Source organism: Chironomus tepperi, unplaced genomic scaffold (genome assembly GCF_022539635.2).
Source record: "Chironomus tepperi strain 1889 unplaced genomic scaffold, CSIRO-AGI_Ctep_v1 contig_401, whole genome shotgun sequence".
Lineage (NCBI taxonomy): Eukaryota > Metazoa > Arthropoda > Insecta > Diptera > Chironomidae > Chironomus > Chironomus tepperi.
Window position 1 is genome coordinate 24,205 of NW_027226523.1, and position 22,115 is coordinate 46,319.

The 22,115-nt window shown below is 32.3% G+C and overlaps 1 protein-coding gene across 1 annotated transcript in view; it reads left to right on the forward strand.

The window, feature by feature from the left end:
- LOC139096739 (probable cytochrome P450 28a5) overlaps positions 1-15,854 on the forward strand; it is a 39,459-nt gene extending 23,605 nt beyond the window's left edge. Inside the window, exon 4 of the mRNA XM_070648487.1 lies at positions 15,539-15,854. Coding sequence (XP_070504588.1) covers positions 15,539-15,854 — 316 coding nt within the window. The remainder of the gene's footprint in view (positions 1-15,538) is intronic.
- Positions 15,855-22,115: the final 6,261 nt, after the last annotated feature.

Sequence of the window (22,115 nt, forward strand, 5' to 3'; positions counted from 1 at the left end):
GCTCTTAGCATGCTTCAAAGAAGATAGCACAGAACGATTAAAAGCATTTGTTTCATGTCCTCCCTTTAATTCTTTTTTTTTTTCGTCCCCAGAAAACTTTAACACAAAACATTTCACGCTACTGTTCCCCCCAGCCAAATTGTCTCATTGCTTCTTTTACTGCAGCTTATGCTATAAATTACGCCCATAATACCGTATGTAGTAAAAGAGATAAAAGAAAAGAAGGATTATTCAGTTCATTAAAGCCCCGCAAAAAAAATAGGAGGAGGGAGTTTTGCTCGCAAACATTTGAAACAAAAAAAGGAACCCCCGAATATCTGCTGATATGTGAACTTAATTGTCACAAAAATTCACTCTTTTTTTGCTATCCTTTTTTAGCACATTTTTTTCAAGCAAAATACGATAATTTCGTCCGTTCGTCTGTCTGTCCGACCGTCCGTCTGTCTGTCCGACCGTCCGTCTGTCTGTCCGACCGTCTGTCCGACCGTCCGTCTTCCGAAGCGTCTGTCTGATCCGTCTTCCGACCGTCCGTCCGTCTGGACCATGACTGTCCGAACAAAATCCGTTTGCCGGTAATTCCTCCTGTTTAAGCTTTTTTGATGTGGTTTTTTGCTTATTATGTGTATTTTAGCTTGGGGAGATGACTGCCGAAATACCAAATTGATTGGTGCACGGTTAATTCATTTAACTTTTTTCAAAAAATTTCGTTACGTATTACGTACGTATTTTTACGTAGCCCTTAAAAAGATGACTTTTTTGAAATTCTGTCCCGCCGTGGGTTCAAGCCTCAGAACACAATTGTGTTCTTTAAAAATGCGCTTTCGTCGATCACGTGTGACCACTTCTATACTTGTTTGTGTTTAAACTCATTCGATCAAATGTTAAAAGTCATCAGCTAAAATGGCTGAACATTTTTTATTCTATTGAAGTTGAATTGTGCAGTTTAAATGACAATGAAAAGTGCAAAATTGCATTGGCTTTCTTTTTTTTGTGTGTGTTATTTAATTGACATTGTGGATTCATTTTGTGTAGAATTTTTTTATTGTGAGTTCCAAAAGAAACAATGGAATTGTTTTTCGAGACTTTAATGACTGTTGCTGAGTGGAATGTCACTGAGTGCTTTTTGGGTTTGTTGAATGGTGTATGTAATTACATAATTTGGTGATCTTATTAGTGAACATTAAGGATGTCCTGTAATTGGTATTTTGTCGAGTACTTTGAACAACCCCGGTAGCTCGGTAGTAAGAGCATTCGACTGGAAATTGTAAGATCTGGGTTCGATTCCCCATCGGGACAAGATGGTAGGCAAAGGATTAAGCAATGTTCTTAATGAAGTCAAGAAGTGTATTGTGGGAAGGTAAAACTCTTGTTTAATCAGCTACCGAATCAGATCGACAGTCTCTCCAACTCCCCATTTTGAGGATATAATTTGTCCTTGATTTGCTTGAATAACCGATTTTTCAATTTAACTGTTTTGAAAAATTTGAAATTTTTAACGGTTATGAAAATTTTAAAAAATTTGTTTGAAATTTTTTATTGCCACAACTTTTTTGTTTACAAATCTTAAATTCCTTCATTTCACTGCTTAGTCTGCATTCAGACCGATCAATACGTCATTATAAGTAACACACAAAGCTAATGATTCAACTGCAAAGATCCAGCAATGTTTGAAAGCTTCAATTTGACAGTTTATCTAGCCAAATGTCACCTTTCTCCACAATTATCCGCCAAAAAAATGAGAATCTTAACAAAACCCAATCCCAACAACATTCAAATAAACTCATTCCTTTCATCAATTTTCATTCTTTAAAATGATACTAAATAGTAGTTCTTTAACTGTCTATCTACAATATTACATTTTACAGATAAGGAAACAAAATGAGAATCCGTTTTCGTAGCAATAAAAAAGAAAAGAAAATTGCATCCAGCTGCACATTTCAATTTCGTTTTTCATCAAATTTCAAGATTGAAATTTTATTGTGTAAATGCAAGTGTCTCTAAAGCTTCCCTACGTTTTTTTTTTTATTTTTTATTCGCAATTTCAGATAGGAGGATTATTGAACAAGACGAGAACTTTCTTCCGTTTTTTAGTGCATTTTTGGAGGAAATGATGGTTATAATTTCACTTTGGGTGGGTGAGGCGTGAGATCTTAGGAGCCAGGCATCCTCAAGAGCTAGAATTTCAGGCATTTGTTGTGTCTTGTAGCTTAAAACTATTTCTAAATGCCTTAATTGCGAGAGATGTCAGCAGCCTGAATTCGAAGAGTTCTTAGATTTGAAGTATTAACTATGACTTGTTGAGTTGCTTGCTTATTGCTTGGTCTGGTAGCTTAAAAACTGTGCAAAATGACTAATTCTATTAAATCTTACCAAACTATGCTTAGAGACTTCAACAACCTGGCTTATCATCTGGAGCTTAAAACTATTTCTCATACCTTAAGTGAGATTCAGTAATTTTCCCTTCCTCACATGACTTGGTTGAGTAGTAGCTGTGGCTTGTTGAGTTGCTGGCTTATTGGTCTGGTAGCTTAAAACTATCTTTAAATGCTTTAATTAATGATTTTTCAACGAGTTTTTCAATTTATTTGCAAAACTTTTTGAATTTTTTCCCCTCGATAAAGGTTTGAATTTATTTTGACCGTTAAATTTCAAAATAATTTTGACCGTTATTTTCTCAATACAGTTTTTGACTGTTTTTACCTCGTTTTTTCGTGCAATTCTTATTAATTTTCAATAAAATTTTTAAATCCGTTAGGAGTTTAAATTGTAAAAAGCCGTTAGATTTGCCAGTCAATTACAGATCGTTGAGCAAAACTGCGCCTAATTCCCTCAATCCCACGACAACCTCCTCCTTCTTTTATGTAACAATGCAATCACAATAAGAAGTAAAAGACGACGGTAACAGCGAAAAGAAGGAGAATAGAGATAATATTTCTTCATCAATTGCAATTGTAAGAAGAAATGAGAAATAGAATGAACTGTTTGAGTGCTTTTGTCTGCACGTCTCCTGTTGTCTGTATATTTATTAAGCAACAAAATAAAAAAAGATAAATTTATTTTTTCCTTCCTTTATCTTTCTCACGTCGTCGTCGATATTACATCAGCTAGTGCGATGTTAAGACTTTCAAAAAAAAAAAAAGGAACTATTTGAATTGAGAAATTTTCCCTTCTCATTTTCATTCTCATCAGCAGCACAACACACAATATGAATAATGGAAGAAAATCATTTGATAAGGGATGAAATGAATGTTGATGCAACAGTGAGATAAATGAGAAAATTGAAAAGTTTTGTGCTGTTTAGAGCTCGTTTGATTGAAAGATTTTGAAATATTAACTGTCAACTCTTTTGAAGTTGCTGCAAAGTTTGGATTTTGCTCTTATTTGGTATTTATCTGATTTCAGAAGATTCTCCACAAATGAATGAAAAGGCTTTGATCATCTGATTGATTAATGGAGAGTTCTAAAGAGTGCTTAATACAGAATTCAAGAATAGTAAGTGGAGTTTTAAGAATTTTGAACAATAGTCAGTGACAACAATGCTTTTCTGGATGTTTATAAATCAAAATTGATCGGTATGGTCAGCGAATTAAGTAAATAAGTATTAATTGAACCTATGTTCGGTAGTATCCAGAAATTTCGTATTTATTTAAAAGTTTATTATACTTTTTCTCAAAATTATTGACTTACCTTTTAAACTTTGACATTCATTCACTAATTCGATGACTGGTGTACTGATTGCTCTGGTTTATCCTTCCAAGAACTCATCTTCAACACACAAACAAACAAATAAATTTTTAAATAACACTTAAACCCAGAAAAATAACAAAAATTTTCAATGATTCCTTCGATTTAAAAACAAAAAAATTCATTTTCAATCCAAAAACAACCGTTAAAAATTCCCACAATAAATCCTCTTCATCTCATCCATTACGTCCATTATTGAAACATAATATTTTTATTCTCTATTTGATTGCTTAAGCATCTCAAATTGTAATCGTCTTTTGCTGGTTTTTCCATCCAACGTCTTTATCAGAAATTAATTTTCTATTGAAAAAAAACATGCGAAGCGAGAAGCACTTCCAGTTCCAGTGTGTAATTGTGAAAAAATAATCAAATTAAAAATTTATTATCATCATAGAATATCCAGAGAATTGAATATATTTTTTATGCTGTAAACATTAAGTACAATTTAATTCTCAATCCTCAAGTTCTTATAGATGCTTGCCATAGTCATGTCATGAAGAGAAAATTGCAATAAAATCCAATAAAGACTCAATAAAATTCTATAAAAGTTCCATCTCAATAACGGAACCAGTAAATGTTTGTTGCTCCATTGTATGCATTGCTTCATCCTCTGTCTCATCGTCCTTCAGTATTATCCGCAAAGAATATTCTATGTGCGGTATGCAATGTGCGAGGATGAAGAAAAAAAACTGAAAATTTAAGAGTTTAGGGTTGAAAAAATCCTTTAAACAATCTTTAAGCTTCACAAGCGTTGCCCAGCATCTCACAACACATATGTGTGTATACATGCAGGAGAGAGTTCATGCTTGGCTTTTTTTATGATATTTTTCCAATGAACGTATGTAATGCGATTTAAATGTTATGCTTCGTACAACTTCGATCAACATTTTCTCGAAAGATTTTCTCTTCTTTTTTTCCTTTTCCTTTCTTGTGTGGCTGTGTGGCATGGAATTCTTAAGGAATGAGATTTTATGATCAAATTGAACGTCTGACTGGTTGGTTGGATGGCTGATTGAATTAAGCAATCTGCTTCATTTCTAGTTTTTTTATTTTATTTTATTTGGAAAATTGATTTGATTTTGTTTATTTTTAGTCGTAAAACTTTTGTTTTATAAATTTTTGGCGCCAAAAACATTTATTGGATTTGAGGGAAATTAGAGCATTTATGGAGTTTTCATAGACGATGTCATGTCTAGTTCCTGAACAGTACAACATGTTTTCTAAGGCACCGCTACGTTATCATACTAACGGTAAGACACGAAGTTTCCCTAGCAGCATCGTGAAGACTACGGTTGCACGCATTGTACTGATCGTACTTTACCTCGATTCTCTCATGGATACATTTATCAAACCCTACAGATTGATATAGAAGCTCTTATTCGTGATGTAGTCTCGATGGACTCGTGTTGGAATTCTTTTTATTAATGTGATTTGAAACAGAATTGCGATGACAACTTTCTGTCAAAGGTAAAGGTGACAGTTTCTGTCAAAAGATGACCAAGCACAGGTCGTTACCTGTTGGCAAGTAGAATCTTTGGCTTGTCAAATGCGTGACCCTAGGGTTGGACATTCGAATATTGATTGTATGTCTGTTGATTGCTCCGTTGACCTGTAGATTGCAATTCTGATTCGAAACTACATCATAACTAGTCTGAATGCCGAATATCTATCTAATATACGAAAGGCTTCTAATAGGACAATCTAATCTAATTCTACATTCCTAGTTTGCTTCATTATAAACAGTTCTAAATTGACTTATCACAGCTGAGTCCAGAGAAGTGCAACATAGTCCGAGGGGGACCTCATCTTCACCTTGTTGACGGTTAAACATTAAAATGATACAAGATTGCCTTAACTTTTCCTTTAAAATTGTTTCTAGATCATTTTGTCACTTTAAGCAAAGACACTGATGTATGTCTCCATTTACATCCTACAGACATTTAAATCCTAAGACAATCTGTCACAGACAGCCTCTTACTCTTCTAGTTTATAAGCCTGATGTTCATTCACTTACTAAGGCTTCCAGTGTCTTAAACCACCTTAATGTCACTGAAGTACCACAGCATAAATTTATACAAGCTTTGTGATGAAGTCAGTAACAGAGTCAGATGGAAGGCCTTTTGTAATAACCTAGGCTCCAAGTCGGAGCATGGTTCCAGTAACCACAGCATGAAGCGTCCGATTGCTCTGAAACTTTGTCAGAATTAAGTCCATATTGTGTCCATTTGCGTCCATCAAAAAAATATTTTCGTCTTACTTCCAGTTCCTGGATATAGCATGTTGAAGTTTTGCCAAATGACAGTCCAAGCCATGTCTTTGCTTGCATGATTAAAACAACATCCAAGAATCGCTAGACCAATAAAGAAACATAAAAAATGCGCTCAAATGCTTCGACCAATAACCTCAATTTCAACATTACCATCTTCATCCTTGCATGACTGAATGTTTAGCTCGATATACACACATAAAAAAAGATGCTGTGCAAAGGAAAAAAAAGAATAACTTTAACAAGAAAACGAGCGAGAAAGAATGAGCAAGAAAAATTGTAATGGGGCAAAAAAAAGCAGCAAAACTTTGCAGTCACCCAAAAATTCATAAAGTTTTGATGTCTTTGAATAATCAAACAATCTGCATATAATTTACGACCTTTCGCACATTTACAATATTTTTCTTTTTTATTATTCCATTGCTTCAGCTTCTGATGTTATATGTTGGAACAAGTTTTTGCCTTGCTTTGCCTCGCCTCCACCCTCATGATGTGTCACTTTCCTTTCTTCTTCGTCTTACTTCTCTTGGCTCTGGAAGAAGAAAAGTATGAATTGATAAACTTTATTTTTGTGACTTTTTTTTCTGCTTTTCTAAAAAAAAACTTTACAAATTATGCAAAAATAAATAAAAAAGTTTTTTTGGAACTTGCATAAATCATGCAAGACGCAGTTTTTTATTTGATGTGGGAATTGAAAGGATTAGAGATGAAGTTTTATTGGATTTAAGTTTAAAAGTTCGGTCAAAGAGATTTCACGTCATTTACCTTGGATTGATTTTGATTTTGTTATGGACTTTCCACATCGAGTTTTTAAAGTGTTATTTTAGATCGAATACTTAGTCTTTTACAGTCTAATTTGCATAATTAAGTATAACTTTAGTGAGCAAGCACATATTTACCCAATTATACCCAAATAATCAACAATCCATCAATTTAAACAACTTTAAAGTAATTTTACAAACCACGTGCTTTTTGTCATTTACCTTGGATTGGTTTTGATTTGGTTATGGACTTTCCACGTCGAGTTTTTAAAGTGTTATTTTAGATCGAATACTGGATAATTTACAGTCTAATCAGTATAATTAAGCATAACTTTAGTGAGCAAACACATATTTACCGCATTGGAACCAAATAATCAACAATTCACCAATTTATTCAACTTTAAAGTAATTTCACAAACCACGTGCTTTCTAATGATCAACTTATGGCGCAAAACAATTAAAAAAAAGTACATCCAATCTGTATTTTCAATTAAAAATGTCCGCAAATTATGAAAATTTCAAAAAAAATTTATGCCATGCGGTCAACAAAACAGCTGCCTAATTGGTTTTAACTCATTTATACGTATCACAAGCCCAAAATGTGATTATAAAATGTGTGCATTAACTTGACTAAAACTAACACAAATTTGAGTTGTGGTTTAATTGTCATACAAAATTTTGCGTTTGCTGTTTGTTAGATAAATTAAGGATTATTGGGATTGTGGATGTTGATGATTCTTATTTAGCTAAGAGTAATAGATTATGCAAATAGAATATTATCATGTAATTCTATTATGAAACGGAAATCATTACTGCATTAGGCAGTTTGAGATAAATGATGAAATTGTGTCGAAAAATGATAAATTACCGCAATTAATTTTATGCTTGATTGATTATTGCAGTGGTGGGCAACTTATTTGATGCGGAACACTATTTTGTGTGTGAATGACTATCGTGCTTAATTTTTGGGAAATGCCATGGACCGTATGCCGTGTTTAGTTTTGATCGAGGTTTACCATCAATGTGAGCTACATAAAATAAAAGGTTGTCCACCACTGGCTTATTGGATTGAAGTTTTAGAGTTTAAAATTCAGGTGGATTTGATGATAATACACAAGGTTAGTTAAAAATATGTCTTAATTACATTTTTAGTTGTAAGACTTAATTGAGTATTTTGCATAAATTAGTTGACCTTGGAGCAGGAGCGTAGCAAGAGACGGAGTCTTCTTCCTTTAACGAAAAACTCTAGAAAATTGAAGTGTTTTTGCCAATAAGGAAGAGTTTTGCCCAGAAGCAATTAGAAAGCAGCAGGGGCTCAATGGTTAGAGTTTCGGTAAATCAACCCTAACGTCCTGGGTGCGATATCAGGGAAAGTCTAATCGGACTTTGATGCTTCTTCGGTGTTTCTAGTCACACTAATTTAGTTTGTGTATTCATGACACGCAAATTGAGGCAAGGTACGTTGCATTGGTATCCATTGTGTTTCGACCCACAAACCCCTTGAATAAGCCCCTGTTTTGGCGAATGAAACCAAGAATCCCAAGCGTATACAATGATATACTCTGGGCCATGTAACTGTACAAATGTGTTCTAACCCCAAACCTCCTGAATACGTCCATGCTCTGGAGAATGACAGCATGACCCAAGTGAAACGGTTCACATCTGGTTGTTAACAATTCCGATCAGCATACGTTTCTATGGCAGTCGAATGGGGGCGTCGATATGACGTGAAAGTGGCAATTTTTTTCTTACCTGCCACAATTGGATACTGGTTGTAAATCGGCTGTCATGTTTAATTAGTGATCTGGATGGGAATGTTATATTACACTAGCAACTGCGATGTGCTACCCGGAATCAAGTTTACACTCATAAACTCAAAATTCTCCTCTCCCCAAAAAGGCACAGAAAATCTCAAAACTTTTTCATCCTTAATTCAATTGGACAAAGTGAATCAGCCATTAAAGAAATTTCCTGTCACATTAAAAAGCATGCCACACACAAAAATAAAATAAAAATGTTATATTTTTGAGGGAAACAGCAACACACAAAAAAATCTAATTTATTTCTTCTCTCTTTTTTTGGTTCCAACAACAAAAAAAACTGTGACTTTATGGTGAAATTTTCTCATTTCTACGCCTGCTTTTGAAAATGTTAAATAAATGAAGACGAAGAAAAAGGAATAAAAATAAAAATGCGAAAAACGGCAAGTTAAATGTGTTATTTTGGCTTGTATTTTGATTTATATTGTAAATTCAGGCAAATAAAATAAAAAACTTTTGTTGCCTCCACCTCCTGTCTTACTTTCTTTTTTTGATATGGTCGACTTTATTCCTTTTTTATGAGATTTATGCGTCCTACGGCAGAATTTTTGTTTTCTTTCTTCTTATTTTTGAGGAAAAAAGTAAGTAACTTACACACCATCGCATTAAATAACTGAGCTTCTTTGAGAATTCTGTTATGTCAGAGGAATGTGGCACTGGTCAAATGGAATGATTGGAACGCATTTTATGAGTTTGGAATGGAATTTGATTTTTTTGGGGATTCGATTGTCAGTCATTGTTATACTTACTTCCTTGGTTAAGGCGCACGGGGGTCCATTGCAGCGTTTAAAGAACGTGTGTAGACAGCACTATCTTTCGATAACTTCTGCCAATTTGGGATATTGAGAACTCAAGCTCTAGTCATTGTTATAGATTTCTGTATAAAGCAGAGCTCAAAATTGAGTCGAATTTTATGTGGAGTCGAGTTATACATTCTATTCAAAATTCGAGTCCACTTCGAGCTCAGGTATAAAACTATCTAAATGTTCTAACTCAATTACATATATGTTCTAACTTACTATGTAAGTGGAATAATCAATGCAAGAATCCGTAAAAGTCAATTGAGATTGAAAAACATTGATGATTATTTGCTTTACAAATGTAATGCACACTGTCCAATGTCTTTATGCTCGAATATGTAGCTCAACTCTATAAGAAATTCAACCACAAGTCAACGTGTATCCAACTTGGTGCCGGATTCTCGTTATTCCAGTAAATGCTGCAAAAATCTTACCTAAGATATTTGGGATACATTAATCCTTGGATTATTAAAATCAGCTTATAAATAATTTGGGGTCTAGTATGACCTTAGTCGACCCCAAATCATATCTGCTTTGCAATGGGGCAGCCCATACTTAATGTTAACCGTCTTGGATGCTTTAGCGAATGCAAATTGTCTTTAAATGATTGTTTGATAAGCAATGCTTTTAACTTATTTCTGTTCGGAACCTTTCTAATTCTATGACTCTAGCAGTGAAAAGTACAGTGTCTACTTCAACATAGCTCGTATAGGACTTGAACCCACTTGATTAAGTGTCAAGTGCTCTACCTACTGACCAAGGGAATGTTAAGAATTTGAAAATGGCAAAATGCACACTCAAACATTCTTACTTAATCCAGTACTCATTGCTAGAGATGTCAATAGACAAATACCCAAGCATACCGCTTTTAAATATTTGGGTTATTTAGCAGCTATTTGGGGTACCCCAAATATTTGGGTGTAAAGCCAAATAAATTTGGGTCTTCTTAAGATTATGAATTGACTTGTTTTAGGTACTAGTTAAATAAAATTTTTCATAAAATTTCTGATTTTCTTTGAATATTTAGTTGTTTAGATTGATTCAATTTTTTGACACTTTATAAGTTTGATCAGCTCATATTTTTGATATAGATTAAGCCAATTGAACTTAAATTTATGAACATTTCAATCTAAAGCTAGCTTTAAGACATTTCATGTTGAATACAAGTTATATTTTGGCTATATAAGCTTAACTATTTGGTTACCTAAGAAAGTAAGTAAAGTTGCATAATTTCAGCATTATCATTACCCATTAATCCTAACAAACTATCATACCGATTATACCAGATCTACTGCAAATTTGTGAAAAAATCACTAGACACCTGTATTCAAATAAGTTAGAAAATAAAATTTGCGAAAAGGTAGTTTAGTTGATCTGCTCGAGACAAAAATATTCAAAAAGTAATTGGATATTTATAAAGAAAGGAAACCGACAAAAATTTATTCAAGAATCTACTGTCACTGTCTCATCTTTAGTAGGTGCAACTTCGAAATGTACAAAGTGAGTACATTTTCAGTGGCTACAAGAATTAAAATATTTAAGAATGGTAAATGACTTCGCAATGATGTAAACAAAAGCTACTCAAGCTGTCTATTTCAGACAAATTTTAAAAGAATTATTCTGGAAATTGTCCTTAGACCTACTTTTAAAATAATAATTTTTAGAAATATTTGTACAAATATTTGGGGTTTAACAATTTGTGTATTTTCGTATTTGTACAAATAGTAAAAACTCAAATTATTGACATCTCTACTCATTGCACAGCTCTTATCACTCTATTGGTTCAATTCGTCAATCCAATAACTCAATCTCCTGCATCTCTCCTAAAAAGCCGAAAATTCAAACCGAAATCTCCTCTAAAACCATCAAAAAAACACTTACTCTACAATTTACTTAGGCATTCCGACTATAAATCCCTCAAGACATTAAAATTAAGCTCAAAAAATAAAGAATAATGCTCTCCACTTTAACGCCGCATGGAAATTTTTGATTCCATAATAATAAAATAAAAAATATTTTAAAGGTGAAAAAGGCAATAACAGAAGCATCAGCCCATAACTTTAATGTTATTTTCAGTCAAAACAAGTGAACTTTATTGATAACATAATATAATTAAAAAACATTTTCAGGTCCATTAGGATGAAAATGAAGGTATAAGGCAGGCACTTTGTTGTGATTTAAAAGTCAGTGAAAGGGGCGAAAATCGCACGCATACACACACAAAAAAAAAATAAAAACAAAGTTATTTTCGGAGATTTTCCAGATGAATAGAAGACCCAAAAAAAAGTAGGAGCAGGGCGATAAGCAAATTAATATAATATAATTTTTTTGTAGCTTTTACTTCAGAGTTGCAAAACAGTGTGCAAAAAAATTAAAAAAAGGCACCTTTGACAGGCAAAAACCGTTATAAATTGTATTACGGTTTTGAAGTACTAAAAACCATATAAATTATCAAGAATTTGTACGGTTTTCTGCAGGACTGTCACAAAACCTGTTTTGTAACTTCAAGCGTGAGGCAAAACAGTTCAAATTCGTGATAATTTGTAATATTTTTCTTACAAAACCATACAAATTACCAAGAAATTGTAACATTTTAACAAAACCATACAAATTACCAAGAATTTGTACGGTTTTTGCCTGTTTTTTCTTTTTAAATAAAACCATACAAATTATCAAGAATTTGTACGGTTTTTGCCTGTCACAGATGCCTATTTTCCAACTCTGTTTTACTTCAACTCCCACCCCCTCTCAGTGTGCTGATGAAAACAGAGGAAAGCGGAAGTAGACATAAAAAAGAAATCATTTAAGCATAAAGAGGCCTCCGCTTTTAAATAATTCTTGTGTGCGTATTAGAGAGCTAAGGTGAAGATATTCATTTTTCAGGGAATTAGCACTTTTATGGAGTAAGTGAACTTTTTTATGGATTATATGAATTGATTTGTTTGGAGGGGATGATGATAGTGGATGTTGAGATTTTTGGGTTAAGGAACAGGAATTCGGGAGCATATTTTGATGGTAATTGAAATTAATATTTAGCTGTTAAGATCATCGAGGATTCAGAATTTTGGGAGATTTAGGTTATACTTGTATGAAGGATTTGATCAGTCCAGTCTCCTTTTTGTATCAAGTACATCGACATCTTAGGTTTGGACCACTTACACTACCAACACTCCCTAAATCATCCTTCCACTCCTTAACTAGAGCAGTCAACCCAATTCTATCTTAGTTCATGCTAGAATTCAAACTGCAGTTCATGTTAGGATTCGGACTTTAAGTCATCATAGGATTGGAACTGCAATCCATACTAGAATTCCAAATAAAGTTCATTTTGGGGATTTGAATTGCTGTCCATGCTAGGATTCAATTTCATGCTTGAATTCTAACTGTAGGACATGTAAGATTCGAACTGTTCATTCTGGGTTTCGACTATAATTCATCTTAAAATTCCAGCTGTAGGATTGGAACTGTATTGATCCAGAAAAACCGACAAATAGCCATTTTAGGATTCAAACTAATGATCACTTTGTTGATTCTGCAGTGTCAAGTCTTCGAAATGTTAGACTTCTGAGTCATCATGCTAATTCAACTATAATCTGGCTATAATTTGATATTATTCAACTTTTACTCAGTCACCTGCCTAAATACATCCATAAAACAAACTGCTTCGCTACTCAAGCATGTCTCTTCATCTCATCAAACTTGACTTCCATCACAAAACCCATACTCTAATGCTCTCAAAATATTGGACATTGATTTAAAAGCAAAAAAATAATAATAAGTAGAAATAAAGCATAAAAAAAGAGAAAAAAACAATAACGTGAACCTTTTTCGTATTTAGAAAGAAAAAAAATATCTCAAATTATCGATTTTCTCCCCTCAGTGCTGCTTCTCAGCCACCAAAAGTGGAGAATGGGAAAGAAAAATGCCTGTACATCAAGAAAATGTTCTGGTCGGTTAAGAAAATGGTCCGAAAAAAATCCTTAAAAAATGTTTTTTTCTTACTTTCGTTTCAATATAGAAAATTAAATCCCACAAAAACCAAAAGCATGGTTGGATTTTTTGCAAATCACACTTCAGGTTGCCTTCGAAGGAGAATAATTTATATCGACCACAGAAACCTTTGGAAAAATAAAATATATTTTTTTTTTCAATTCAAAACTTAGTTTCATATTAAAAGATTTTTGAGGGCGTTTTTCTCAAATGGAATGTTTATGTTCGTTTATATGCTGAATTTTAAATTATCTGAACTGTTAAGTCAATTTAGATGAAATGGCATAAAAAGTTTGGTGAATTTGCTGAATAAGGTGAATTGTGGTCAAATATATTGTAATTAAGATAATTTTGAACTTTTTCAAAAAATTCTTACAAGTTTCTTGAATTGACTAAATAATTAAAAAACATTAAAAAACTTTTTTCAAATGATAATTTGGCTGAATTGTGGTGAGCTTTAGTTTTGTGAAAAAAGTTTGTTGAATACTTTTGTTCGTAAATACCGATTTTGAATAGTGGTGAGTTTTGGAAAGTAGAAAGTAAGTGCTTTACGAAAAAATTAGCTGAATTGAGAAATTGAGGCTAGCAATTTGCCGGACGCTTGAAGCTTTTTTCCTGGTATTTTCATACATTTTCTCAAGTCCTGCCACTAAAACCCAGTATGTATAAACTTTGTCCTATGTCTGCTAAATTAAAGCTCTTGAATATGGTACAATTAGGAACCGAAAACCGTTTTTCAATATCTTTTAATTGAGTATGCTGAACTTTTCAAGTCAAACAAGAAGCGAAAAAAAATTTTTTTACCATTTTTCAACTTCAAACAGCTCTAGAATGACCAAACAGCACCAAATGAGCTGAAATTTTGCATGCAAGTCTATTGCTATATGTACTATAAGAAAAAAATACCCTCAAGTCTTGATTCCAAAAAGTCCAAAAATCAAAGTGAATGTCCCTTTTTTTTTCATTTTGCCCCATAGTGCTGTGGTGAGTTTGCTGAATTTACATGGGTTTGCTAAGTTATGACAAATTTGCTGAATTGTGATGAGTTTACTGATTCATATTGAGTTAGCTGAATTGGGGTGATTTTGCTGAATTAAGTTGAATTTGCTTAATTGAGGTGAATTTGCTGAATTGAAAAGAGATTTTTCGATTTGTGATGAGTTTTTTGAATTGCAATGAACTAGCTGAATTGTGTTGAGTTTGCTAAATTGAATTTGATTTGGTGAATTGTGTCGAGTGGTGAGATTGATGAATTGTAGTGAACTACGGTAAGTTTGCAAAAATCACAAAGCATGCTATACTATAGCAAATTTTCTTACCAACTCAATATAAACGAGCTATATTATTTTCCGTCCCAAACACATCTAGAACAACTTTTCACTCTGGAATGCGGTTGATTACATAACAAATTCCATAAAGTAAATAATAGAAGAGAGTAAGTATCTAGCCATATAATTCAATTTATCGGATGAGTTGAACGAATTCACGTTGCAAAATTTGTGTTATTTCAATATGCTTTTGGATTTTAATGTTCAATACTCTCATTCATCTTCATGCTCCAACTCTATTCATCTCCATCCTGTACTATTGCAAAAAAGGAATTTTCTGTTTCCCATTATCCATTTTTTTTTTTTTATGAATGCTTAATGCAAAGAAATTTGTTATTTGGATCGTCTCTCTCCGTTCATTTGTTTTTCAAAACACTGAGCTTGTAACCATTCGACTGAATATCGACACAAAAATTGTAAAATGAAAATTAAGTATCGAAACATGATTTGAATTTAATAAGATAATATTATCCTTAAATTTTAATATTGAATAATCAAAAGTTACAGCTGAAAGCTATTTTATGACGATGAATTCAGAGAAATTAATTTAAATAGCATTTACTAACGGTTTTTATGAATTTTGAATTGATTTTTTGGATGATGGGAAATGTTTTTAATTGATTTAAATGTTTAGAATATTCGTGACTGCTTTGGGGATGTTATTTTTGAGTAAAATGCTGACGTAAATGATAATTTTCTTGTTGCTGGCTTTGAATAGTGACGTAAGAGTGTGGAAGCTTTGAGATACTGAATTTAGCAGTGCTGAAGATACTGAATTCAGCAGTGCTTAAGATACTGAATTCAGCATTGCTGAAGAAACATAATTCAGCAGTGCTGAAGATACTGAATTCAGCAGTGCTGAAGATACTAAATTCAGCAATTCTGAAAATACTGAATTCAGCATTGCTGAAGATATTGAATTTAGCAATGCTGAAGATACTGAACTCAACTGTGCTGAAGATACTAAATTCAGCAATTCTGAAAATACTGAATTCAGCATTGCTGAAGATATTGAATTCAGCAGTGCTGAAGATACTAAATTCAACATTGCTGAAGATAATGAATACAGCATTGCTGAAGATACAGAATACAGCATTGCTGAAGATGCTGAATTCAGCAGTGCTGGTTCTATATATAATGTATAGTATAACCAATTGTAAGTATTGTTCATTCCAAGAACCGAGATTCTAAACAAAAACTATGAAATGGAAAGAGGGCTTCGAAAACTAGACATGAACCTGGAATTGAACCCAATATCTTTGGCACGTAAGGCCAATGCTCTACTATTTACGCAACTGATGTCTTTTCAGCCCAAATGCAGAGTTACCCAACCGTACACACAAAGTATGTCAATGCTTGATTAAAGATTTATTAATATCAAATTCCAAGTATTTCAATCTCATTTTCCCATAACATAAAATGAAACCACAAATCATTACTTATACAAATACAATTTTCCCCAAAAACTCATTTACAATGACCAAAAAGATCCATTAGTTCAGCTTCAATATTTCATTTCCTTTACAAAACAAAAAGCCAAAATCAATTTATTGAACTTCATCAATTTTTGGAATTTATGTATTAATTAAATTGGAAATGGCAAATAATCTTAAGTTTTGTCATTTTCGATAAAATTTAATGTTCAATTGATGACTATTAAAGTATGATTACAGTTTTTGCAACAAAAATGTTCATGTTCAGTTCATTGAGCATCATTTGATGAAGATTATAAATTTTGTACTTATCACCTCAGTAACGCTCGAGCCTAAAAATTTATTTTTGTAAAGAATTAATTGGAAATTAAAGTTAAATTAAATATCATGTAAAGTTGTGATTATAATTTTCAACTTTATAAATTTTGTAAATTCAATCGAAATTGACGAATTGTAAAATAAAAATTCAATGAAAAAGCAAATTGATGCTGACTCAAAGAAGCAAAAATATGAAATGTCTCTTTTAAATCTGAGTGATGCAGAAAACTGCACCTAAATAAAAGCGTATCTTTAAAAACTTTTTTTTTCATATTTTTATTTTTTACTTTTTAGTTTTCTTTATCAAAAAATAGATGAAGACTAAAAATCGCTTTTAAATGACAATTTTAATTTTAATTTGAAATGAAATTGATCTAAATAGAATGAGCGGAAATTTTTTAAAAAATTTCGATTTTATGTTCCATGAAGATAAATTTATACTTTAAAACAGGCCAAAAACTAGGGTTTGTTATTATAAAATCGTCAACTTTCAATTTTTTTCGCAAAACTCTTCTTGATTTTTATCAAGAATGCCTAATGAAAGATTTCGTTCACAGATCAATCGGATAAGAAATTAAAAATATGTCAAATCCTATAACAGTAAAAAAACAAGTTTTTGCCTCAACTACAACGAAATTTTAAAATTTTGCAAAATTCCTTTTACATTAGTAAGAGTAATTTATGATATACTTTCATGCCAAATTTCAGCTCTCAAGCTTACATGAATGCAGAAATATCAAAAATATTTTGGCCTTAAAAAGAAGTTGGCCCTAACTAAGCAAAAAGACGCAAATCTTTTAAATGTGTATAAATAATACAGAATGCCAAGCCTTTGAAGTTAAGTAGAAGTGGTCGAAGTAGGTACTTGAAAATTTGAAAGTCTTAAACAGAGCAACCTAAATAAAAGCGTATAATGATGCACATCCAAAGATTGAAGTTATGCAAAAATTTGAACAAAAATGCATGCAGAAGCATCCTAGTATTTTTCAAGTGGATCGACCACCGGAACATACTGTCAATGGAACTTCCAAAAAATGTTTGGCATCAAACAGATTGTCCATTACTGATCTAGATGATTCAAAAAATTCATACAGAAAATTAAAAATAGTTCAGAAACTTAGAAAAACCTAAAATTATTAAAGAGATGCAAAAGATGCAGAAATCAAAATAGTCAAAAAAGACGCAAAAAAGTGTAAATGATAGAAAGCAATAAAAAGCAATATTCAAAGAGATGCAGAAGTCTACAAGGATGCAAAAATCAGCAGAAAAAAAATAAATTTTCATACTCAAATGACGCAAAAGGTCTAAATGATAGAGAACATTAAAAAGACTCAAGAGACTGGAGCAAAAGTTCGCAAATGACAAAGAAACCAGAAACAATCAGGAAATTTGAAAATAATGAACGAAAGTTAATTAAAAATTTAATATGATGCAAACCTTAAATGATACAATAATTCCAAAATGAAGCAGAAATTTTAGAATGACGCAACATCAGAAATGACAAGGAATACGAAATTTTAAAATTTAGAGAAGCAAATTTATAATCTTGAATGATGCAAAATACGCAAATGGATGCAAAAATACAAAATAGGTAGAAAAAACCAAATTAGTTCAAAAATTCAAAATGATGCAAAGATTGAAACAAAATATCTGCTTCTTTTTCCTTGTTTGCTTCCATTACTTACTTTTTGGAACCATACTCCGACTTGGAGCCTAGGTTGTTACAAAAAAATGCTTGCTTTCATGACTAAATAGATCATCTATGATCCATGGGCTCTATGAGTTGGCTGATTCTTTATATTAGACCTGCTTCATTTTAGAACCTTTTTTCCCTTGCTTTACTTTCCGCATCATTTTCACTAGTATTTATCATATTTCAATATTTAATCATTAATCATACAACTACGTAATTATAAAACATTTCATGTACGTTATAAATAAGAGCTTAAAGTACGAGACAATGTTGCAAAAAAAAAAAAACAAATGAGATTATTGAACCGCAATCCTCAATCGTTATACAGCACACTATCGCTTTATATTGTTAATAATATAGCATGTTGTTTGTATTTTTAGTAAAAAAACATGAGGTAAGTCTCACATAAATAAGCACCACGTATTGTATGTATGCGATAGATTCACAGATATTACATTAATTATCCCTTCCAACCAATTCACAATTTTAATTGAATTGATACTTACAAGCGGAAGCACATTGCATGTGAATGGAGATATTTTTTTTTTTTTGCTTTTTTTGTGCGAGATAAATTGCGATGGAAACTTTTGTTTCCTATTTTGTAAATTAATCACGAGATGAAAGTGATTTGGTTAGAATTTTTGTGATTTAGATGTTGAAGCGCATTTTTATATGGGTGTGCTTTGGGCTGCAATATAGGAACAAATCTGTATGGTAATCAAGTTTGACTTATAAGGTTCGTGAAAATTTGAATCAGAATTGTTAAGCTACAGTCAAATCAGGAAGCTTCATTTAGGCCAGGAAGCCTCATCCTGGCCAAGAAACCTCAGGAAACCTTGGCAATGCCAGCAAGCCTTAGTTATGTCTGAAAGCCTCAGCCAAATTAGTAAGCCTGAATTAAGGCAGTAATCCCACCCGATTGGCACAATGTGTGTATTGGGTTGTCTTTGTTAATCCAGTCCTATTATCCTGTTGTCTTCATCTCGGTGAGGTTAGAACTTCTTCGAGTCTTATGGATGATATGGCGACGCCTTAGTGCCTTAGTGCCATAGTGGTGCCACTGTGTTCTGTTCGGGTCACCATATTAATTTTAAAAATATCAACACCATGGTTAATGTTTTTTGTATGAAATGCAAACAATTAGGGGACTTTTGAGGTTCTTTCCCGAAAAATCCATCGTAAACTGGAGTTGAAGATTATGAACCGAAGAAACAAGGAAGGGGGAGGGAGAGCTGGGTCTGGTATTGACTTTAAAAAACCCTTCTCTCCTGGTTAGCACTCAGTTGCGTCTTCAGTAGCTAATGACCAACTGCAACCTTTATTGTTCTTCGTTTTAGAACACTCAGTCAAGTCATGGCACCCCAGGGTAATTATCTCCATTATCTCTCCATTGTTAAGATTCTATGGTAGGATAACGATAACGAAAGTCGTTGATCTAGGACAAATTCAACCGATTTAGATTTCCAACCATGATTTAGGAAGGGATCTGAGGAAGGTGTAATCCCTAAACCCTTTAACCCTGCCTCGACAACTTTGAAAGTAGACATTTGATTATTTTGAGACTTGTTAACATTGTTAATAATTTTCATATTTTCTCTATGAACAATCCAGACACAAGAACAATCCAGACACAACATCCCCTAATTCCATATTCCTCCAAAAATCATGCTAGTATTATTTTAAATCGGATTTTGTTATTCATGAACCTCATTTTATATAAAATATATATTTTGATTCTTCGTTGAAAATTTTCCACTAATGATTTTTCACCGTTAATGACATCGATGCTGTTGCTGATGAAAGGACTTAAATAAATAAAATTTCCCATTCAATTCTATTGATATAGACATGTAGGAAAGAGCCGAACACAATTTTGCTTTTAGCTACATATCAAATGTTCCGTTGATAGCTGGTGATTTTGTATGTTAATGAAAGCAGCAATGATGTTACATGAATATGTCGAAAAATAAATTGATGGACGTACAGCAACTAACACACAAAAATGAGTAAAAAATTCCAATCCATTATAAATTTTGTCTGTGATATGTGAATGAATATGAATATGAACAACTGAAAAGTTTTTTTTAAATGGAATGAGAATGAGTTCCCTCTCGAATTTTCATTATAATCATTGATGCTGTTGCAGCTCTTTTCATTACATATCATTGTTATCATGAAACAATAGGATATTTTTGAAAATAAAAAATAAATTTTTTTTTTTGTTTGAGGAATTGTGCTGTTGAACTCGTTTTTTGGTGATGTGAGGTGATGTCAGGGTGAATTGCTGTGACTGGCAAGTGACTGGTTTCATGATGAAATTCTATTTAAAAATCAATTTTTTGGGAATAATTTGTCCGTTAAAAATTCAAATAAATTTTGACCGTTTAAAATTTAAATAAAAATTGATCGTTTAAATTCAAATCATTCGTGACCGTTAAAATTCGAATGAAATTTGAGTTTAAATTCAAATTAAATTTGAACATTTAAATTCAAATAAATTTGATCGTTTAAATTCAATTTGACAAAAATTGACCGTTGAAGGTTAGAAATTCAAATAAAATTTGACAGTTCGAATTTTAAATTCAGTTTGAAATCAAAAATTTTGACAGTTTGAATTCAAATTAATTTGACCGTTTAAATTCAAATAAAATTTGACAGTTTGAATTCAAATTAATTTTTACCGTTTAAATTCAAATTAATTTTGACAGTTTAAATTCAAATTAATTTTGACCATCGAAATACAAACTAAATTAGATCGTTCAAATTCAAATAAAATTTGACCGTTGAAATTTAAATAAAATTGGCCCGTTTAAATTCAAATATATTTCATCCGTTGAAATTCAAATGAAATTTAACAGTTTAAATTCAAATCAAATTTAACCGTTAAAATTCAAAATGAAATTTGACAGTTTAAATTCAAATCAAATTTGACCGTTTAAATTCAAATTAAATTTAAATTCAAATAATTTTTTCGACAAATTTAAAAATTCAAATTTTTGTTGACCGTAAATTTTCAAATTTCACTTGATAAGTATATAAAGGTCATTTGCGCTTAAGTCACACCACAACAGCTAAATCCTCAATCTTATTCATCTTTTATCCCCCTCAATCAATGCATGAATGAGAGTATTTTTGGGCATGTTAAAGCTATTAGTTCAACCAATTTTTATATGTTTTCAAAAAATATATAATAGAAAACTTTTTCATTGTGCTGATGAATGGCAATCCATAAATGAACTTTTTCATATAATTTGTTAGTTCCATTTTTGTGATCCCCAAAAAAAAAAAATCCTTTTTTTTCCACTCATGAACGTCAAAACTTTGTGCATTTATCAACGATCAAAATTGAAGCTTGAAAAAAGTTAGTTCCTCCGTGCACGGGAAAATTTTCAAGTTTATTTATTGCTGCCTGACGAGAACTATAAACATTGATCTTTTTACCTTTCAATCGCTTTAATTGATCCTGAACTAATGGCAGATAAAATTTCAAGCATTCATTCTCTCTCATGATATCCTCGACTATTGCTCCTACGAGGAAAATCAATTAGTTTTAATTACTGAATATTTTTCATACCCAAAAAATAATTTTGTTTTCAAGCTTCCTTTTCGAGTGCTGTTTTTGGAGAATGTTTAACGGAAAATTTTCGTTTTTAGTGGCATCGAGGATGTGTATGTGGATATTTTTGGATGTTGAAAAGTGCTCATTGTGTGAGAGGAACTGGAGGTACAATTGTTGTAGGAACGATAATAACCCGAGCAGCAAAATGCATCTGATCAGCACAACGTTCCCAACCAGCAAAACGTACAAAGCAGTTCAACGTACAACGTACACGAGCGACACACTGCGGCAACGGCTGTATCTCAGAGCTCTTTGAAGCATCGCTACGTCACCTTGTGAATGGCAAAACGTCAAGATATCCTGACGGTTCTTGACCATAGTGTGCCGTTCGGGTGTGATGCCT